We start from the raw sequence: 18380 nt of genomic DNA, 5'->3' as shown, positions 1-18380 counted from the left end.
GGGTATACTGTACGTGAATGATTTATGGGATAGTAAGATATTCACTGATTTCTGATTAAGACATCTTAGGTGTGCATTCTAGTATTTTACTGCATTGGGATTAAAAAAGTCAGTGCTACCGTGTAAATCATCTGGATAGAAAAGTGTTGCCAAATGTCAAGCTTTAGATTGAGGGACGGAAGTTGTGATGTTGTGCAGTGATCACTAATTTTTCTTCTCTTTTCTTTTTTTGTTCAATCATTTCCGATTGTCGGAAATTGCCTGGATAAATCTCTGCAGTTTTCTTGGCAAAGTTTTCCAGAAGTGATTTGCCATTGCCTTTCTCAATAATTACAAAAAATAAGCCTTAAGCAAATGATGTTAGTAGATCTCAATACAGGTAGTCCTCAACTTACAACAATTCATTTAGTGACTGTGGTTACAGCAGCACTAAAAAAAGTCACTTTTGACCATTTTTCACAGTGATGGCCATTGCAGCATCCCCATCGTCACGTGATTTATATTTGGATGCTTGACATCTGACTCACATTTATGATGGTTGCAATATCCTGGGTCATGTGATCAGCCTTTGCAACCTTCTGAGCAGCAAAGTCAATGGGGAAACTAGGTTCACTTAACAACCCTCTTACTAATTTAACAACTGCAGTGATTCAGTGACAAAAAAAGTCATAAAATGGAGCAAAACTCACTTCACAAATTTCTCACTTAGCAACATAAATTTTGATCTCAGTTGTGGTTGTAAGTCAAGGTTTACCTGTACACGCTTCAATTCTGAGGTCACATTGGTCTATCTAAAAGGAAAGGTTGCAAAAAAAAAAATTCTAATAATGTGACGCAGTTCTAATTAGATATGTATGGGACTCTTCTATAAGATAACATAAAATGTTCTAAGTTAAGGGTGGACAGGGGGACACTTGAGAAACTGGGATTGTTGTGGCGGGCCAAACCATTAGGACCAATACATTACAGTGAAGGTGTGTAGGTGTGTACATACGTGAATTGGAAAAAAAAGTAGCGGTCACCTTCAAAATATAAGCAATTTAGTTGTATTGTGTACAAGGTATATTCCTATTTACACTGATTTATAATCTTTGATTAACCTCCTGTGGGCTGGACAGTGCTGGATGTGGCCTGGGGACTGTGAAATAACCAAGTGTGTTCTAATTGCTTTAAATAATCTCCACTTTCCCCTCCTCCATGTCTCCCTTCCTTTCAGGTACTTTTTATTTTTCTCTACATTGATTCTTGTCACAAACCCCTTAGAGAATACTTTAATTATGTGTAGAAAAGAAAATGACAATCTTTAAAGCATTCCTACTTCTGCTGTTGTTTTTTTAGCAGGAGGATCTTGAGTGGATTTTATAATCTGAAGAATTTTAGTAGGAATTTAGGTTTTAATGAGAAACATATTAAAAAGCTTTTTATTTTAAAATAAATAAATCTTTTTTTCCCCACTAGTTAGTGGAAATCATAGTGAAAAGAATAGTGTTATAATAAAGATCACTTGACAAGTTCTCGATAATTTGAAAAGGTAACATATATTTTCATTGTGCCTGGCTTGTCCTGTGACTTTTCAGCTGGTGGTATTACACGTCCCAGTTGAAAGTAGATAAAATGAAAGTCAAGTGGTTGAGCACTATTGTCTCAGTGGAAGCTTACTAGAAAGCTCCCATTTGAGAGTCAGTGAAAGAAGCCATTGTGGGATCAAACAACAGTTTCTATTGTTAGTTCACCTAGGTGTGGTGTCCTAATTCAACTGTCATCACTGGTCCCAGCTGAATATAGTTTATTTGCCTAGTTCAGAGGTCTCCAAACATGGCAACTTTACGACTTGTGGACTTCAACTCCCAACTTCTTAAAGTTGCCAAATTTGGGGACCCCTGGCCTAGTTGTTTGGTTGTATTCTTGCAAGGAGAGGCATATTCCATTTGTCCAGGGACTGGGAAGGGATACATGTAATAAAACATAGGCTTAAAAGAAATACAATAACTGGATCACTGCTCCTGGTTCTCAAGAGAAAAATATATCAGTGAAAAAGCAAAATGAATGAAGTTCAGGAAGAGTGGTCTGAGGTGAGCTGTAGTCCAGAGACAATAATATGTTTAATCCCACAAAAGGGAAAGTAATGAGCCACATCCTGTTCATACTACGGGCATTATGTGATTACAAAAATGTGTTGATTTAATAGTTATTTTACCTAACTTGAAGCTGAAGGTTAGAAGTGTCTATCTAGTGTTCATTGGAACCCCACCAAACTGCTTTTATTAAGATACGTTACAAGAAGTCATAACTTTCAGTTCTGTACTGATTTTTATTGTTAGTTGCTATGACCTTAAAAAGGCAAAATAAGTACAGAAGGGAGATTTTGATTTTTCTTCCACTTCACTATTTGAATGTCTTTTTATTTTAAACTTGAGTACATTTATAATTTTTTAATCAATTGGAGTGTTGAACAACTTGTTCTTATGAGCGTACTTAGTCAAAAGGAATTAAAAATAGAGGATATTTGTGTATGGTTGACAAATTTCAAGAGGAAATCTTAAAAACTGGAATAAGAATGGTTATTGACAATAGTTGCTCAAGGCTGGACAGTTGATTTAAAATTGTTGAACAATAAATATAGTTACATATTTTTTGCTGAAGCAGCCCAGTAAACCATTTTAATAGAAGCAAATATTTTCTGGGTGATGTTAAAATCTGGTTCTGCTCTGGAGTATGTAGCACTATTAATAAGATAACAAATATAGTTATTCAAAATAAGAAATGTAATAAATTATTCCTAATTCCCTCTAAGAATACTGAGAGTCAGTTTGGTGTAGGGGTAAAGGCATCAGGATAGAAACCAAGAGACTGAATTTCTAGTTCAGCCTTAGGCACAAAGCAAAGTAGGTGACCTTGGGGTAGTCACTTTCTCTTACACTAGGAAGCAGGCAATGTCACTTCTGAAAATTGTAGAGCCTTGTCCAGGAAGTCATCAGGAGTTAAGACTGATTTCTAAATAAAAGTTAGAAGTGTTCTTGTGTAAGTTTTGATAAACCTTTTTTCAAAGAACAGTAAAAGGAAGTGAGGCTTTTCAGTATTTTATCAGCTTGGCAGAGATAGGCAATTGTAGTCTGTGTTATTTGTCCTTAAAAGTTTTTAGCAAAATCATTTTTAAATGGATAACATTTGCCAAACAGTTCTTCTTAATCCACTCCAGGAGTGAAATTCTCCATGCACTGCATTGTTGGCTATAGACTATTCTGATGCGCAATTGAGCAATGCAGGAGTTTGTGAAAGTTTGCATAATTGAGCCAAAGAATTTGGTTCTCTTTTTAGCTGCAGTTTAGTAACTACCTTGAGAAATATTTGGGGATTCCGTAGAAAAGCCATATAGATCTTCATAAGGGTTTCTCTAATAAATTGAAGCAGCATTTTCAATACACCAGTTGACACCAATTGTGTCCATTTATCACATCCTGACATTTCAGTAATTACTTTTTGTTTTATGGTGTATTTTGTAAAAGTAGTAAACAGAAAACCAATATATTGTAAGCAGTGCAATATATGATTTTTTTGTTTTTCTTTTATAGTAAGTGGAAATGCCTTCTTTGTTTTAAATGAATGTGTAAGCTGTAGAATAGTCTATTTTAACAATTAGGCTAGAAAAGCAGGAATGTACAAGTTCTGGAAATTAACAAATCAGAGTGTGTTATAGATTTGAAATATATATCCTAACTATTAATTTTATGAACGCTGATTTCTTAACATTAGAAAAAAAATATCTCCATATTAATTTTAGCTAAGTTTAATATTATAGCAATTAAAATAAAAGTTATTAATCTACTTTGATTTATCGTGAAGGTCTCAGCACCTAGTTTGTGCTGGGTGATTTTGGAAGCTAAGCAGGGTTGATCCTAGTTAGTACCTGAATGGGGCAATCTTAGAAAACTTATATCTCTTAGCTCACCTAATGAGTGTTTCAACGTTTCCTGGAAGAAGGCAATGATAAATTATTTTCATAATGCTGCCAAAAAGCTGCATGGATGTAATATCCATGTGGTATGCTTGTATCTAGGGTCTCTCTATATTAGTTATCATGCAAAACCAAAACACAATAATTACACCTAACATCGATCTTGTCAGGACACAGACATGAGAATATTGCCACGTTCAGTGCTGTTGAGCCCCCATATTTGATAACCTGCCATCTCACACTGACAGTAGCAAGCCAGAACGAAAATAGTCCTTTTAGGTTTTTGTTGTTGTGGTGGTTTGAATAGTTTTCTTTTTCTTTTTCTTAACCTTCCATTGATTTAAGTAGGAGGGCAATAAAATACCATTTGAAAATATTGTTGAAGATTCAAAGCTGCTTCTCTATGGCTGTCCAAATGCCTTGTTTTGGAGGCACCACAAACACTAGCAAAATTATCTGTGGTGTATCTATAAAGGTAAAACCTTCAAATTGAATTTGATGCTTGGAGACTCTGTGGAGATAATCATGCACACCTTTCTAAGACCTCCCTTGGTGAGTGGATAGAAGTATATATTTACTTGACAGTGCCACAGAAATATTGATGAAGGATTGAAAGTTGAATTCCTTGCTGCCAAGATTTTCCTATTTGGAACCAGCATGAGCAGAAAAAGATTTCCAGGGTCTATATCTATACCTATATCTAAACATGGGTCCTACATCTATACCTGAGCAACTATCTATGGAAGTACACCTGTGAGCTTTGTGTTAGGCACATTAAAAAAGCATCCCTCCTTATCATAAACTCCACATTAAAAAAACGTCCCTCCTTATCCTAAACTCCTAAAGTCTGTGGAACTGGAGGTTAGGAACATTTTTATGGCCTTAGTTTTGAGGATCTAGCCCTGAAGTTTCCAGCTAATTAATTACTTAATCTATTTATTTTTCCTCTCCACCATACAAGAAAATGTATCTCACTCAATACTGGTAGGTTTTGATTAGGTAGGTTTTGATTTCAGGGCTGGGCATCCACACACAAATTCATTTGGAACAAGAATGGTATCTTTCTTGACAATTAAGGGATGAGGCAAAATAATGCCCAGCAATATTTTCTCATCCCTACTTAGAAAGGTTGGTAGTTAGACAGTGAATAATATTTAAATAACACTCAAATGTCTGCCTGCCTGCCTGCCTGCCTGCCTGTCTATCTCACAAAACAAATTTTCAGAATGGTTCACTTACAAGGAGTGGTGGAGAAAATAACATTGAAGAAAAAGAGTATAATGAAAAGAAGAGATTGAAAATGCATTGTGTGAATATGTAACAAAAAGACTTTCAAATTGCAATTATATTTCCCATAAAAAAATACAACCCAAGGCAATTTTTGGAGGTTTTCTGGTGTCCATACCTAAGATGTTGTGAGCAAACTTATTTGGCTCTGTTATACTGATGATTAACCGAATAATTGCAAACTATGTTGACTACCCTTCAATGTGTCAAATATATTTTGTTGTCCCTGTTATAATCAACCTACACAATTACCCCTATGCAATTTATCTTTCTCTCTGTGGAAAAATTAGAAACATAAACATGCACCTATCTAACTATCCACTTTTCTATGCCATAGAGATATTTCATGCATAAAACAGATGTTCCCTGGGTGTTTATGAAGCAAGAGCAAACTAAAGCTTCTGCCTTAAGGTGACCTAGAATTCTGTTGATTTTAGAGGAGAAATGAATCCGATAAAGGTTATGAGGATAGATCTGCTTTTCTAGATCTGTATGTGTAAGACTTTGTCATAAAGAAGAGATCAAAATAGTGACGTAATACAAATAGACCTTTCTTCTTGGACAGATCTCCCATGACTTAATTCTGAGGCATATCCAGGTCATTTTGCACTTGGATCCCTTTCTTTTAATTTATGAGAAATAGTCAGTATGACAATCATGAATTGGATATGAAATAGTATTACCAAACAGAAAAATACACAGTAATGTGTGAATTGCTATTGTTTTAGCAATTTTGTATTATTATTTTTTTGCTGCAAAGGACTAGCCCAGTTACCTTGAATTGGCATAAATCTCTATTGGTAGGAAATCTACTGTCTATCCTGCCTCTGTTGCCCTTGCTTCAATTCTGGCAACATCTAACTTTCTTCAAAGCAGTGGGTGACAAAGCCTAACTGATTTTACCCACCTTTGGGTGTTGTCAGAATAAGAGAGAAAAAGAGATAATTTAACTGGTAGAGCCAAGCTACCAGTAGAGCCAAGCCATTAGCCCATGAAATATAGAGCACATCTCTCATTTCCACAAAAGAAAACAAACACATTTGTTTATCTTGGAGAATTTCCTTCTATTTTTTTCTTTACTTCAATCCTGTAAAGCAAGTTAAGATGAGAAATACTGATTAATCAATGAATTTCAAAGCAGAATGGACATTTTTGAGTTTTCATAATGAATTATTATATCCTACATAACCTTGAACTAGAAAGTTTTCAATTTTTAAAAAATTGTTTTAAAACCTGCCAACCGTATTTGACAAAAACCAATACTCAAGTTCTATATACAGTTATTTCACACTGTGGGTAAACAATGCTTTGTGGAAGTTATTTTCTTCTTTCTTAAAAATGCTAGACTGCTTCAGGCTATTAAAAAAAAACCCAATATCTTAGGTGATGTCAACTCCTGGTGACTACCCAAACATTCCATGTAATTTTCTTGGCAACAACATGGAAGTAGTTTGTCATGGCCTTTTTCACAGAATATATGCTGGGTTTTTTTTTCACTTCCTAGTAAGCTTTTAGTTCTGGATATGAGCCCAGCCATGACTTACCCTGCCTTAGTTTTTTTCAAGGCCAATCATATTGGCTCATGGGTTATATACATATCTCTAAAATACATATTTTAAAAGGTAACCTCTGCTATTTATTCAGTTTAAATTTATGTTAAGAACAAAGTCATTAAAAGCAAAACTTTTCCAACAATTTTCCCAATGCCTCTTCATTTGTAGGAGAGGTTCCTGAGACAATTGCAGAAATGTGTTCTCTATGGTAAACATTCTCCCTTTTTCCATATTGCTGGAGAAGCATCTATAATAAAGAGAATTTGCTTCGGAACCAACATTTATCTTGAAGTCTAAAGCAACTGATTAATTTTAGTTGCATTTATGAAAGAAGCCCATTAGGAGAAGCCTCTGAAAGCAATACAGTTAGTCCTCAACTTACAACCATTTGTTTAGTGACTGTTCAAAGATACAACAGTACTGAAAAATGTTACTTACAACTGCTCCTTGCGCCTATGACCATTGCAGCACCCCCAAGGGTACGTGATCAAAATTTGGGTGCTTGACAGCCAGCATGTATTTATGAAGGTTTGCAACCTCGTGGAGTTACAGGACCACCATTGGCGATCTTCAAAGTCAAGGGGAGAAGATTTATTTAGCCATGTAATTGATTTAACAATTGCACAAAAACAGCCTTAAAATTGGATGTGTCTCAGTTAACAGTCACCTTGCTTAGCAATGGAAATTCTGTGGTTGTAAATTGAGAATTACCTGTAGATGTTTAAAATACATGGTGGTGTTTTAAACATTTAAATGACAAATCTGCATCTAAAAGCTCCAGGATATTTTATATGATCTGAGCAAACTGTTTGCTGTTTTAAATGAACCCATTCAACAAAACTTTACAAAATTCATTTATCTCATTGTAGCTAAATATTATGGCAAAATAATGCAACAGGAATACATCTCTTTGGGCTCCAGATTCATCTTCTGCTTTTGGTCCCTGATGGTAGCCAGTTCAACCCCCATGAGCAGACTTGGACATTTTATACGGCTGTCAGGCAGTCGCAACTGGGCCAGTGTCATTGGCAGCATTGGTGGGGCAGTGTGAGGTAGAAGCAATGGGGGGGGCATTGGGGTAGCAGCAGTGGATTGGTGGTGAGGAAGAGCGGAGTGGTGGTAGCATTGGGGATGGGACATGATGGGCCTCCACAGCATTCCCGGTTTCTCATGGCCCTTTGGGAAAATTAATTGTCCACCCCTGGTCATGAATTTATAACATGAATGGGGTTTCAGTTTGCAGCGCTTCGGGGCAGGCAGGAATCCGCGATCGTGCACGGTTTCTGCCTGGGCTCGCCACTGGAGTGTCCTGAGCCAGCTGGCTTCGGGGCTAAGCCACCCCGTACATGTGTGAAGACAGGGGAGACCCAGCAGGGTTTGAGGGGAGCCGCACCTCTCCTCCTCAGCTGGCTAAACTCCTTTTCCGAAGGCGGTAAGAACGTGGTCAGAAATGGCCGCCTCAAAGAAGCACTCAGCCGGAAAAGAAAGTGCAGGAGGAAGTTAAGAAGTGAAAGTTTTGGCTGACCGGGATAAGAAGCAACAACTAAGGTATCCTGGAATTTAAATTTCAAAAAAGATACATAGCTCCCAAAGAAGATTCAGAAGCAGGGAATGAAAGTGAAAAGGGAAAGTTGTTTTTTTTCACTCTCCTTCCTTAACGTTGACAGCAGATGAATGAGAAATCAGAAAAACCCGCTTTGGCACCAGCAGGTAATTAAACTGGAAAATTAAATGCTAAGGGGACAATAAAGATTTCTGAACTCTTGAAAAACTTTTTTTTGCTGTAAGTGGGAAGGGAAAGGAAAAGAATAAGATTTGGCTGGAGGAGGCTGCTTGGAATTTAAAAGAATCTAAAGTTAAGCTGTAATAAGATTTCTAAAAGATACATTTTAAATGGAACTTTGTAACTAATTTGCAACCCCAGGAAGAGAAAGTGAAAAAAGAAGAAAGTGTTAAATGAAACAGCTTGTGTGTATTTGGATTGTTTGGTGACTTGGGGACTTTTGGAAATTACATTTGAATGATTAAAAACACTTGGGTGATTGTTTAATTTTTTTTTTTTTACAATGGCATTACTTGTGGATGATGAATGGAATTTAAAAAATATAAAGAAGAGGAACAAGAAGGGAAGGGCTCTTTTGGCTCCATTTTTCATTTCTTAGAAATAGCGATCTGTACCTATGAGAAACTACAAGAAAAGACTGCGCAACAAGAAGATTGGGACAAAGAAGAAGCCATCTTTAATGAACAAGTAACTTTATTTGGGGAAGAAGGGGGAAAGGGGGGAAAGAGAATGGAGAATTTAAGACCTAAAAAAACAACCAAAAAAGGGAAAAATAAGGTGAAAAGTGGATATAATGTTAGAAAGCAACAGAAAAGAGGAACACAGAAGAGGGAAATGGAGGTGGAGAGACAAGGGGGTAAAAAGGGCAGAGAGAAGAAGCAAGGGAGAAAGGAAGGGAAGAGAAGCTACAAAGGTTTGGAACAAGATGTAAAGAAACAGGACTTATTCAGACATAATGGGTAAAAATATAACTGAAAAAGAGATTCTGCAAAGGTACATAAGATTGTATTGTTATACTTGTATTAGAAATAATGTTAGAAAATTGGAACAACATATGATTATAAAATGGGATAAAATACTCAATGTAATTCAGTGAAACTTTTTTGAATAAAATAAATGAAATAAATGAGAGAATTGAATTAGGAAGGAATGGGAACATTTTAATTACACAATGTTTTAAAATATAAGTGAAATGGGGGGGAAGTAACTACGCAAAATTTATAAGTGTTCCCATAGAAGCATGATACTTATTTGAAAAGTAATGTGTAAAATGTTTAAGATTTAAATGAATATTAATTTTAACAATAGAGTTGAACTGGTATGGATTGTTGTTTTAATTATATTATATATTTATAATTTCTTCTTTTCTTAAAATATAGTTTGTAGCTTTAGAATGTACTAAGCAGAATCTGAATGAAAGCTATGTATTATACTAAGTGTTATAAATTTAGGGGAAAGATATAAAGGCGTCATACTCCAATCAGTGATTACAGGAGAAACTTTGTTTTAATGAGAAAAGATAATAGACAGCTGAAACGGGACAGACAAAGGATATAAGTATAATGATTTAAATTGAGATGAAATAAATAAAATAGAATTAAGAGAGTTAAAAGAGGGGAGAAGCTATATAGAACATGAATTTGAATTGGTGTCTGTACGAAGAGATGTAAGCCGGGATCAAGCTGCTTTCAAAAAAGATGTTTTATGTTTTCATGTTTTGTGTTTTGTTTGTTTATGTTTATTTTTAAAAAATCAATAAAAAAATTTGGGAAAAAAAACCATGAATGATAACAGAGATACATGACTTCTTTGATAGTCTTACTGTTTGTTATATTGGGTCAAAGACAAGTGAGATTTTGGCAAGTGGGTACAGCATAGCAGTAAAATGGAACAATAAAGTGGAATTTATAAGAAATATTTGTTATGATGTTTGAACCTTATCCTTGAGTTTTCCATCCAGAATTTACTTGAGAACAGTGCAGTCTTTGCTCAGGGAAACAGTTCTGATTAGAGAACATTTTGCAGGATTCTCAATTTTATGTCCAAGCTGCTGGAGAATACATTGATCATCTACTTCTCATTAAAATGAAACAAGTAGTCTCTATTTGAGTTGATTTGTTTGTGAAAGGTTAGGCATCTCCTTGAGACATATGGCGTAGACACCATAGGTAAAATTTGAGCAGTGATTTAAAGAGTGATTTATTACTTCATTATATTTTAAAGTGTTAGCTGCTGACATGAATCTGTAACATCAAACAACATTAGGTTAGTCAGACATCCAATGGTTGTCTAAATTCAGTTTGTCTCACCTTTCATTGACAAACTATGCTTGTGTACATTTCACTTAACATAGAAAGAATATGTCATACTAAAAAATTTGTAGAAATTTTAATTGGTGAATTATGTGCATGCCCCCTTGTGTGCATTCTGTATGTGTTATTCCACAATAATTCAGTTCAGTTGACATGTTCACATGTTATATACCAAATGCTTCCATGTGTTTTGGTATTGTTTTATCAGAACAGTGTTATATTTACCCTAAAACCTTTTCATCAATTAATCATGGTAGTTGGCAAATAAAAATCATACTGCTTTAGAATTCAATTATTTTTTGTAAGGTAAATAACCTTTAAAAAAAGTTCAATATCTTAAAGTGCTTTTTCTTTTTGTAAGTTTGTCTGCAAATAAGTGAATAACTGAAATCATATATGGGGACATAATAGTTGTCTCTGGTGGGATAAAATTCATATATACCAAATGCTTCCATGTGTTTTGGTATTGTTTTATCAGAACAATGTTATATTTACCCTAAAACCTTTTCATCAATGAATCATGGTAGTTGGCAAATAAAAATCATACTGCTTTAGAATTCAATTATTTTTTGTAAGGTAAATAACATTTAAAAAAAGTGTTAACATATTTTTCATGGATATGTGCTAGATCAAACAAAGGTATATTCCCGTAAGTGTTATTTCATTAAATTGATCAAAACTAAAAAGCTGAATTAAGCACTGGAAATCATTAAAGCATTCTAGGTCATACCTCCTCTTCCTGTTTTGTTTTTGTTTTTTTGTTTTCTAATTGTTTCTTATACGAAGCTAAAAATAGAATTAAAATTACAAGGAAACTCTACAAAGCATTAGTTGTTTAAGTCATAAAGGATTTCATCAGAAAGTGTCAGCAGTTCAGGTGAGAAATGGAACCATTTCAATTTTTCTTTTCTCACTAACTTGGATTTTTTTTATCTTTGGATAATTCTACAATCTATGTTTCCAGAAAAAAAGAGAACATAATAGTGCGTGTAGAGTAAAGAAACACGAGCTTTTAACAGTCCTAATATTTCTTCAAAGAAAAGTATCTTTCCTTCCCCCCCCCCTATTATTTTGAAAAACAATGTTTTAGGGCTTCCTTTTCCTGCATTTAGAGAAGTGACATTGCACAGAGGGTTTAAGTCCTCCCCACGCTTCAACCAGACTAGCAGAACCATAATTACATTCACTGCTTTTGTGCGTGGTCTGCATTTGACAATGTGCTATTTTTAACTTCTAAAGAAATGTCCAAGTTTAACCATTTCAAACAGATAAAATGATCAAAAGGGGTTGTTTTACTCATCTGTACTCATCGTTTCAATTGTTAAAATCACCATAAAATCACAATTTTCATATATGCTCATTTAGGGCAGAGAAAGTGAGATCAAGATGAAATTGAGGAGTTTTTGAGGAAATTGATTTGATTGCCTGCTTCAATACATATTTGTAAGATTTTAAAAGCCACTTATATAAAATTTACAGATACAAATAGGTCTTTGAGAAATGGTATGCTACTTCTCACTATTACTGTGTTACACCTGCAGCTTCCGTCTCTCAAGTTCTTCAGCTTAAAAAAGTAGCTAGGATTTGTGAAAGGTCAATTAAAACAGAAAAGGTTTTGAAAAGGCCAGAAGGGGTGAGTTATAAGAAGAAAAGAGAAAAAGAAAGGAAAACAAGTACATTTATACATGGTCAGTAGCTGCAGAAATGACAGAGTCCTACTTGACCATTGCTCTTGGCTAAACTTGGCAGAAAAATTGGGAATATAATTTGGCAGTGTTTTTCTCACATTCTTTATGGTAGATAAGAATGAAATAAAACACAATAATTTGAATGCCCATTGCAGTATGAAGAGTCCTCAATTTAAACTCTAGTCTGCTTTATCCCATGCTATAGAAATTAATGGTTATTTGATTGATTATTTGGTGGCCTTGGGAAGCTGAAACATGTAGAAAACAGCTTTCTTTTAATCTAAGGCTAGAATTGTTAGACTCTTTAGCAACTGCCTAAAACTAAAAATTGACCAAGATTCTTTAAGATATATTTAATAATATTTATTGAACTCAGAGGGATGTAGTTAGAATTCCGGCAGCTGAACTTTTTTTCAGTTTAGAACTAATCTATCCTGATGTATCAGTACCTCTTATTTTCTTTCTAATAATCTTCCTGTAAAAGAAAAACTTGCATCTGACTTTTTACATAACGGTCTGCAAAACCATTGCCAACCTGAGAAGTGATTTTTGCAGACTCATGTAATCATCAAGTTTTTTGGTTTGAAAGTCTGTTGAATATTTTTTAAAGCAGGTGTACAGAATCTGAAGCTCCTGAGCTACATGTGGCTCCCTAAAGCTTTGAAAAGAATTTCAGAAGTTTTTCTTTAAAAAAGATACCACCAAATAGTATTTTTACATGTATTAGAATGTGAGAAATAATTCATTACATAACTGTGGAATAATCCAATTCACTTGAGTTAATTTAAACTAAGTAGAACTATATAACCAAATTAAAATTTTGTTTGGCCCGATCAACAACTTTTTGAATGTAAATTTTAAAGTATCTTTCAAGAAACAAGTACAACAACAGACCTAGAAAAAGTGGGTGCTTCTATTGTACAGAGATGCCTGTCCTCCCACTTATGCATTACATATTTCTAAATTTATTTAGAGTATTTGTATGCTAAATCATATTAATGGCCCAAGATGGCTCCCAGAAATACAAAAGCACAGTGTAAAACAAAAGTTAATGCATTATTAAAACAGTATGATGCTTTATATTTACATCATAGAAATATAAGCTATTCAAAAGAGAGTTAAAACAGTTAAAGCCTTGGTAAAAGCTTTTATCTGTTTGGGTCCCTTCTCTAAAGTCTAGTGAGATGGGATAAGAAAAAGGGTTTGTTTCAACTCCAATGGCACTTTGTTCCATAACTTGAATCTGAACAAGAAAAAAAGAAACATAAATAACTGTATAATTATTTTATTTTTACTGGACGAATATGCTGCCACATTCACAGCTAATTCTTGTGTCAAATGTAGCTGTTGGAGCTGCAATGATCTAATCATGCAAGACAGACTCTGTGGGATTAGGCAATCGTGCAAGATCCTTTATCTAAAGCTGTGTAAGGCTTTATACATCATTAGAAACATTTTTAATTGGCCTCAAAAAGCAACCAGCAACCATTGAAGTTGTGTTAAATGGATGTTGTCAAATCTCAAGAGATACTCACGCTATCCATGCTGCTGGGTATTCTAGCCCAGCTGCAAGCTTTAGACTGGCTATTCACAGAGCATAATTTCTAATACAATAATTCAAACTGGAGGCTACCAGCATGTGAGTCACCAAAGCTATTGGTAAGTTTCTCCTGTGATTGGGGATGCAGCTGGTTTAACAGTTTAACAATAGGAGGTAACTGTTTTCCTTGTCACTTGCTCCATGATTGTCCAGTGTCAATGGTAGATCCAAATTGGGAAACTGATCTACAGAGAGAAGTCAATCAATTATTGTCTGTACTTTGTATTTATCCATTGCATGTAATCAAGACTGTTTAGGGTAATGGCCATTCAGCATGGGACATGAAGCTTTAAAAAACAGTGTACCTAACAAGTCTAGGGTCCTGCTCTTCTGGGATTTTTATAGAGGTTCTAACAGTATCAACTGTTCAACATTAATACAGATTATTTCAAAAAATTGTTGCAAACTGCCCTTGTTATTCATGAGTGTCAACCATGCATCACATTTCCTGAATTTGCAGGGATTGATGATTCCTGAGGCTCTTTCCAGCACAGTGATTTCTGCTGATAAGGGAAAATATATGCAGAGGTGTGTGTGTTTGTTTACAGGATATAAATAAAGAACAAATGCACAATGGTAGAATATAATGGCAGAAAGCTTCTATAAAACGGTTAAGTTTTCTATAAAACAATTAAGGCCACACATTTTCCTGTAATTTCCCCTGTGAAGTCTTCCATTATCCAGTCCTAGATGTTTACTATCTTTATTGTAAACCACCAGGAAATGTTGATAGCCAGCAATAAACCAATCTAAATAATTAAATGAAAATTGAAATATAAGGCAACCTCTAGCCAAGGTTGATTATATTTACGTTCTTCCTACACTCTCACTTTTAACAGCTTCTCACAGATGCCAACAGCTTCAGGGAAACATGACACCAATGATAACATTACTGTATTCACTCGGATCCTTGATGGCCTATTGGATGGATATGATAACAGACTTCGCCCAGGTCTGGGAGGTATGATAAATAATACAATCATTTTTATTTTATTATTTATTTATTTATTTATATCTTATCTTTATTATTTTTACAGATAGCTTAAGGTAGCAATGATATCCTTTCTCCTCCTATTTCTCCACAACAACACCACTGTGATTTGACTGGTCCAAGGTCATCCAGCTGCTTTCATGATTAAGATGGGAGCAGAAATCGCGAACTTCGTGGTTTCTAGCTTGACGCCTTAACCACTAGACCAGATTGACTCTCAATGCACCATACTGAAAGTTTAGTATGTAATAAAGAAAACACTTCTTTGGTGTGGCTCCTTGGTTATGACACGTATTTATTTTAAACAACAGCAACCTTCCTGCTGTCTTTCTTGTAATAAGTTCAATGTTTCCTCCCCAGAAATAATTTCAGAAATGCTTTTGTTTGCTTTATGCCCTTGGTTGGTTCATTTTATCATTCAAGGTATGTTTTTGTTGTTACCTTTTAATGTAGATATTATTACCATTCACTGCCCTTTGAATAAAGGAGAGTATACCAGTGTTTTAAACATATAGATAATTGTAGGGAGCAACATGGCAAGACAAGGGATTAATCAAAATACGTGCTGAGAGCATATTACAACCTTCCCAAAGGGCGGTTTCCTTTCTTTTATTTTTTTTTTATCTTAAAGATTGTTTTATGTCTTCCAGTCAGAATTCATGCTTGTCATCTTGAGAACAATCACAGTTGCCGCTTTCGTGTTTCATGGGGATAGAGAGGAGAAAGATTGTATTTAAAAGCAAGCTGTAGGGTCCGTGCTGCCAGACTATATGAAAATCACCTGCAGTCGCATTTACTATGAGGGCAATGGGGATTAAGTAACCAGTAAGAAATGTCCCCATTTTGGAAATTTTGGAATTAAGAGATCATAAAACTCTTTCAGCATGTCCCCAGCACGGTCCCCTTTCCACCTTTCCTGCTATAAGAGGACAATCTGTTTTGTGGAAATGGCACGGAAGAATCTTCTAAGGATGGATCACTTTTTCTCTACACATCTACTTGTTTGCATGCTGTCGGGAGGTTTGCATGGCCTCCCGAGATTAATACCAACATTTCATAAAAACAGACACAAAGAGCTATCACATGAAGTTAACTAATAAAATTGACTGTCCTCTGCCACTGAATTTCTAGTAAACAAGTTTCTATAAATGACCAAATATTTTAGACTTCAGTAAATAAATCAATGGCTTCCTTAATGGATAAATCAAGAAAGCTTGCAGGGGTGCAGGAGTGTCAAACTCAAGGCCTGCTGGATTTGGCCCACAGGGTGCTTAGATCTGGCCTGCAGGGCTGGCCTGGAGATAGCAAATGAATGGCCCATAGTGCCTCTGCCACCGAAAACGAAGCTCAGGAGGCCCCAACCTCCGTTTTTGCTGGCAGAGTGCTGCAGGAAGCAGTTGTGGCCAAAAACAGGGTGCAGGGGATGACGCACGGTCTCCTCAAGCTTCACTTTTGGTAGCAGGAGGCTGTCGCGGTTGAAAATGGGGTGGCTCCCTGGGCTTCATTTTCACTGAAAGAGGGCTATCAAAACAAACTAAAAGCAAACCAAAAAGAGAGAAATGTTTCTATTTTTGCATTTGAGCATGCAGGAAGGGACAGGAAAAGAGAAAGGGAAAAAGAAGGAAAGATGGGACGAGAGAAAGGAAAGAAAAATAAGAAAAGAGGGGAAGGAAGAAGAAAGGAAAATGAAGAGGGAAGGAAAAAGAAGAGAAGGGAAGGAAGGAAGGAGATTATAATGAGAGTGAGGGAAGATCTCAGGGAAGTCCTGCCTTAGCACTCGGCCACCACAGGTGCCCCAAACACGAGTAATGTCAAGCTGGCCAGGCCCACCTCTGGCCCTCTGAGATCAAACACAAACTCTGATGCGGCCCTCAATGAAATCGAGCTTGACAGCCCTGGTGTAGTGATTGAAATCGGATATTCTAGTCCTGCCTTAGGCATAAAACCAGCTTAGATGATTTGGGACAATAATCCTCTCTTAGCCCTAAGGAGGAGGCAACGGCAAGCATTTTTGAAAAACGTTGCCAAGAAAACAACAGAGACTAGTTCAAACACTCAAAAGGAATAAAAAACTGACTTGAAGTTACACACACAGAGACATACACGCACAGAAACACGGAGGGGGGAGAGATGGAGAGATTGAAGTAAATAAAACATGTCAGAAAACTAGGCAGAAATCATTATTCTATTTTCTAGAATAATGACTAAAATTTTTGATGTGTGAAATCATGTGTAGATGTGATTTGAAGGAGACTATGATTTGGGAAGAGAAAATGTAATATAACTCAAATATAACCTATATTTACTGAAACTGATTCTCTCTCTTGTGTAGGTATTTGTTTTGCTTTGTTTTTTTTAAAGAACCTCACTAGTATGGATGTGTGAATTTCCTTATTTCTGTTTTGTATGTGTGATTTTCTTCAAAATCTCTCTCAATCTTCACACATTTATACTAAAATAAGATAAAACTGGAAAGTCAATTGCATGATTTTGGAGGAAACAACAACATGTGCATCCTGACTCTTGATTTTCTTTTATATTTTACTGGCAACAGTGTGGGAGGACAACTTTATGGTATTACTTAAGAAAGAGATTTGAGGGGAAAAATACTTCTAGAAATAGGTAGAAAAAGACTTCCATGAATCTGACACAAATCTCAAAGCAGTTGCCTAACAACTCCAATTACAAATTCTAAAATAACAGGCCTTATAAGACAGCTTAAATCTGGCATAGTTCCAGATAATTACTTCAAGTGTAATAAAGGTTTATGCAATAATTTGGAATGGTGAATCCCTGTACTTGCTTTTCTCTTTACCTATGTTGATCACTGTGGGCAAACACCAAAGCATTATAGTGACATCTATCTGTAAAACAATGGTCAGCAGTTGCCAACTAACCATCAGCCTTTTAAACAGAATAATTACTGTAAGTTCTCTGTTATATAATAAATTGCCTGATTAGGTCAGTCTAGACTAAAGCATATTTTGGCAGATGAGCAAACATGTTTTAGAGTTGGACATTCTATATCCTTGACCATGCCCTCATTCAGCAACATCTGGCTGAAAAATATTAATCAAAGCCAGGTTTTGCATTATATAATCACATTTATTCATCATGTTTAGGAGTGCACTTCATCTTACTTCCAGGATAAGGTTGTGGCATAAACTCATAAATCTATGGGTAGAACCTACTAATACTAATGCATAAACTTGATGAGAGTTCTAGAATAAAAGGTCTGTTGGTGTATGCAAAGTCATTGCACTAAAGAGATTCTAGCTTGAAAAATAGGGAGATGGGGATATATTTTCCCCCCAGTTGTTTAATTTGTATATTAACCTCCTTGTGTCCCAAATAACTAATTTAGAGCACCCTCAAAATGAAGCAATAAACATGAGGCACTATCTATATACAATAAAACATATTGTATATA

General features: G+C 35.4%; 2 protein-coding genes across 4 annotated transcripts in view; one reads left to right on the top strand and one right to left on the bottom strand.

The window, feature by feature from the left end:
• The window catches only part of GABRA5 (gamma-aminobutyric acid type A receptor subunit alpha5), an 84512-nt gene that overhangs the window by 3096 nt on the left and 63036 nt on the right, over nucleotides 1–18380 (top strand). Inside the window, exon 3 of the mRNA XM_026707445.2 lies at nucleotides 14799–14920. Within this exon, the coding sequence (XP_026563230.1) occupies nucleotides 14799–14920 (122 nt within the window). The remainder of the gene's footprint in view (nucleotides 1–14798; nucleotides 14921–18380) is intronic.
• The window catches only part of GABRB3 (gamma-aminobutyric acid type A receptor subunit beta3), a 242476-nt gene that overhangs the window by 173931 nt on the left and 50165 nt on the right, over nucleotides 1–18380 (bottom strand). The gene's annotated exons all lie outside the window — the stretch shown is intronic.

The sequence above is a fragment of the Pseudonaja textilis genome, chromosome 8, assembly GCF_049901715.1.
Source record: "Pseudonaja textilis isolate UNSWEBS1 chromosome 8, rPseTex1.2, whole genome shotgun sequence".
In the NCBI taxonomy this organism is placed as follows: Eukaryota; Metazoa; Chordata; class Lepidosauria; order Squamata; family Elapidae; genus Pseudonaja; species Pseudonaja textilis.
The sequence above is the reverse complement of the archived record's forward strand: the minus strand, read 5'-3'. Positions and strand labels throughout refer to the sequence as shown.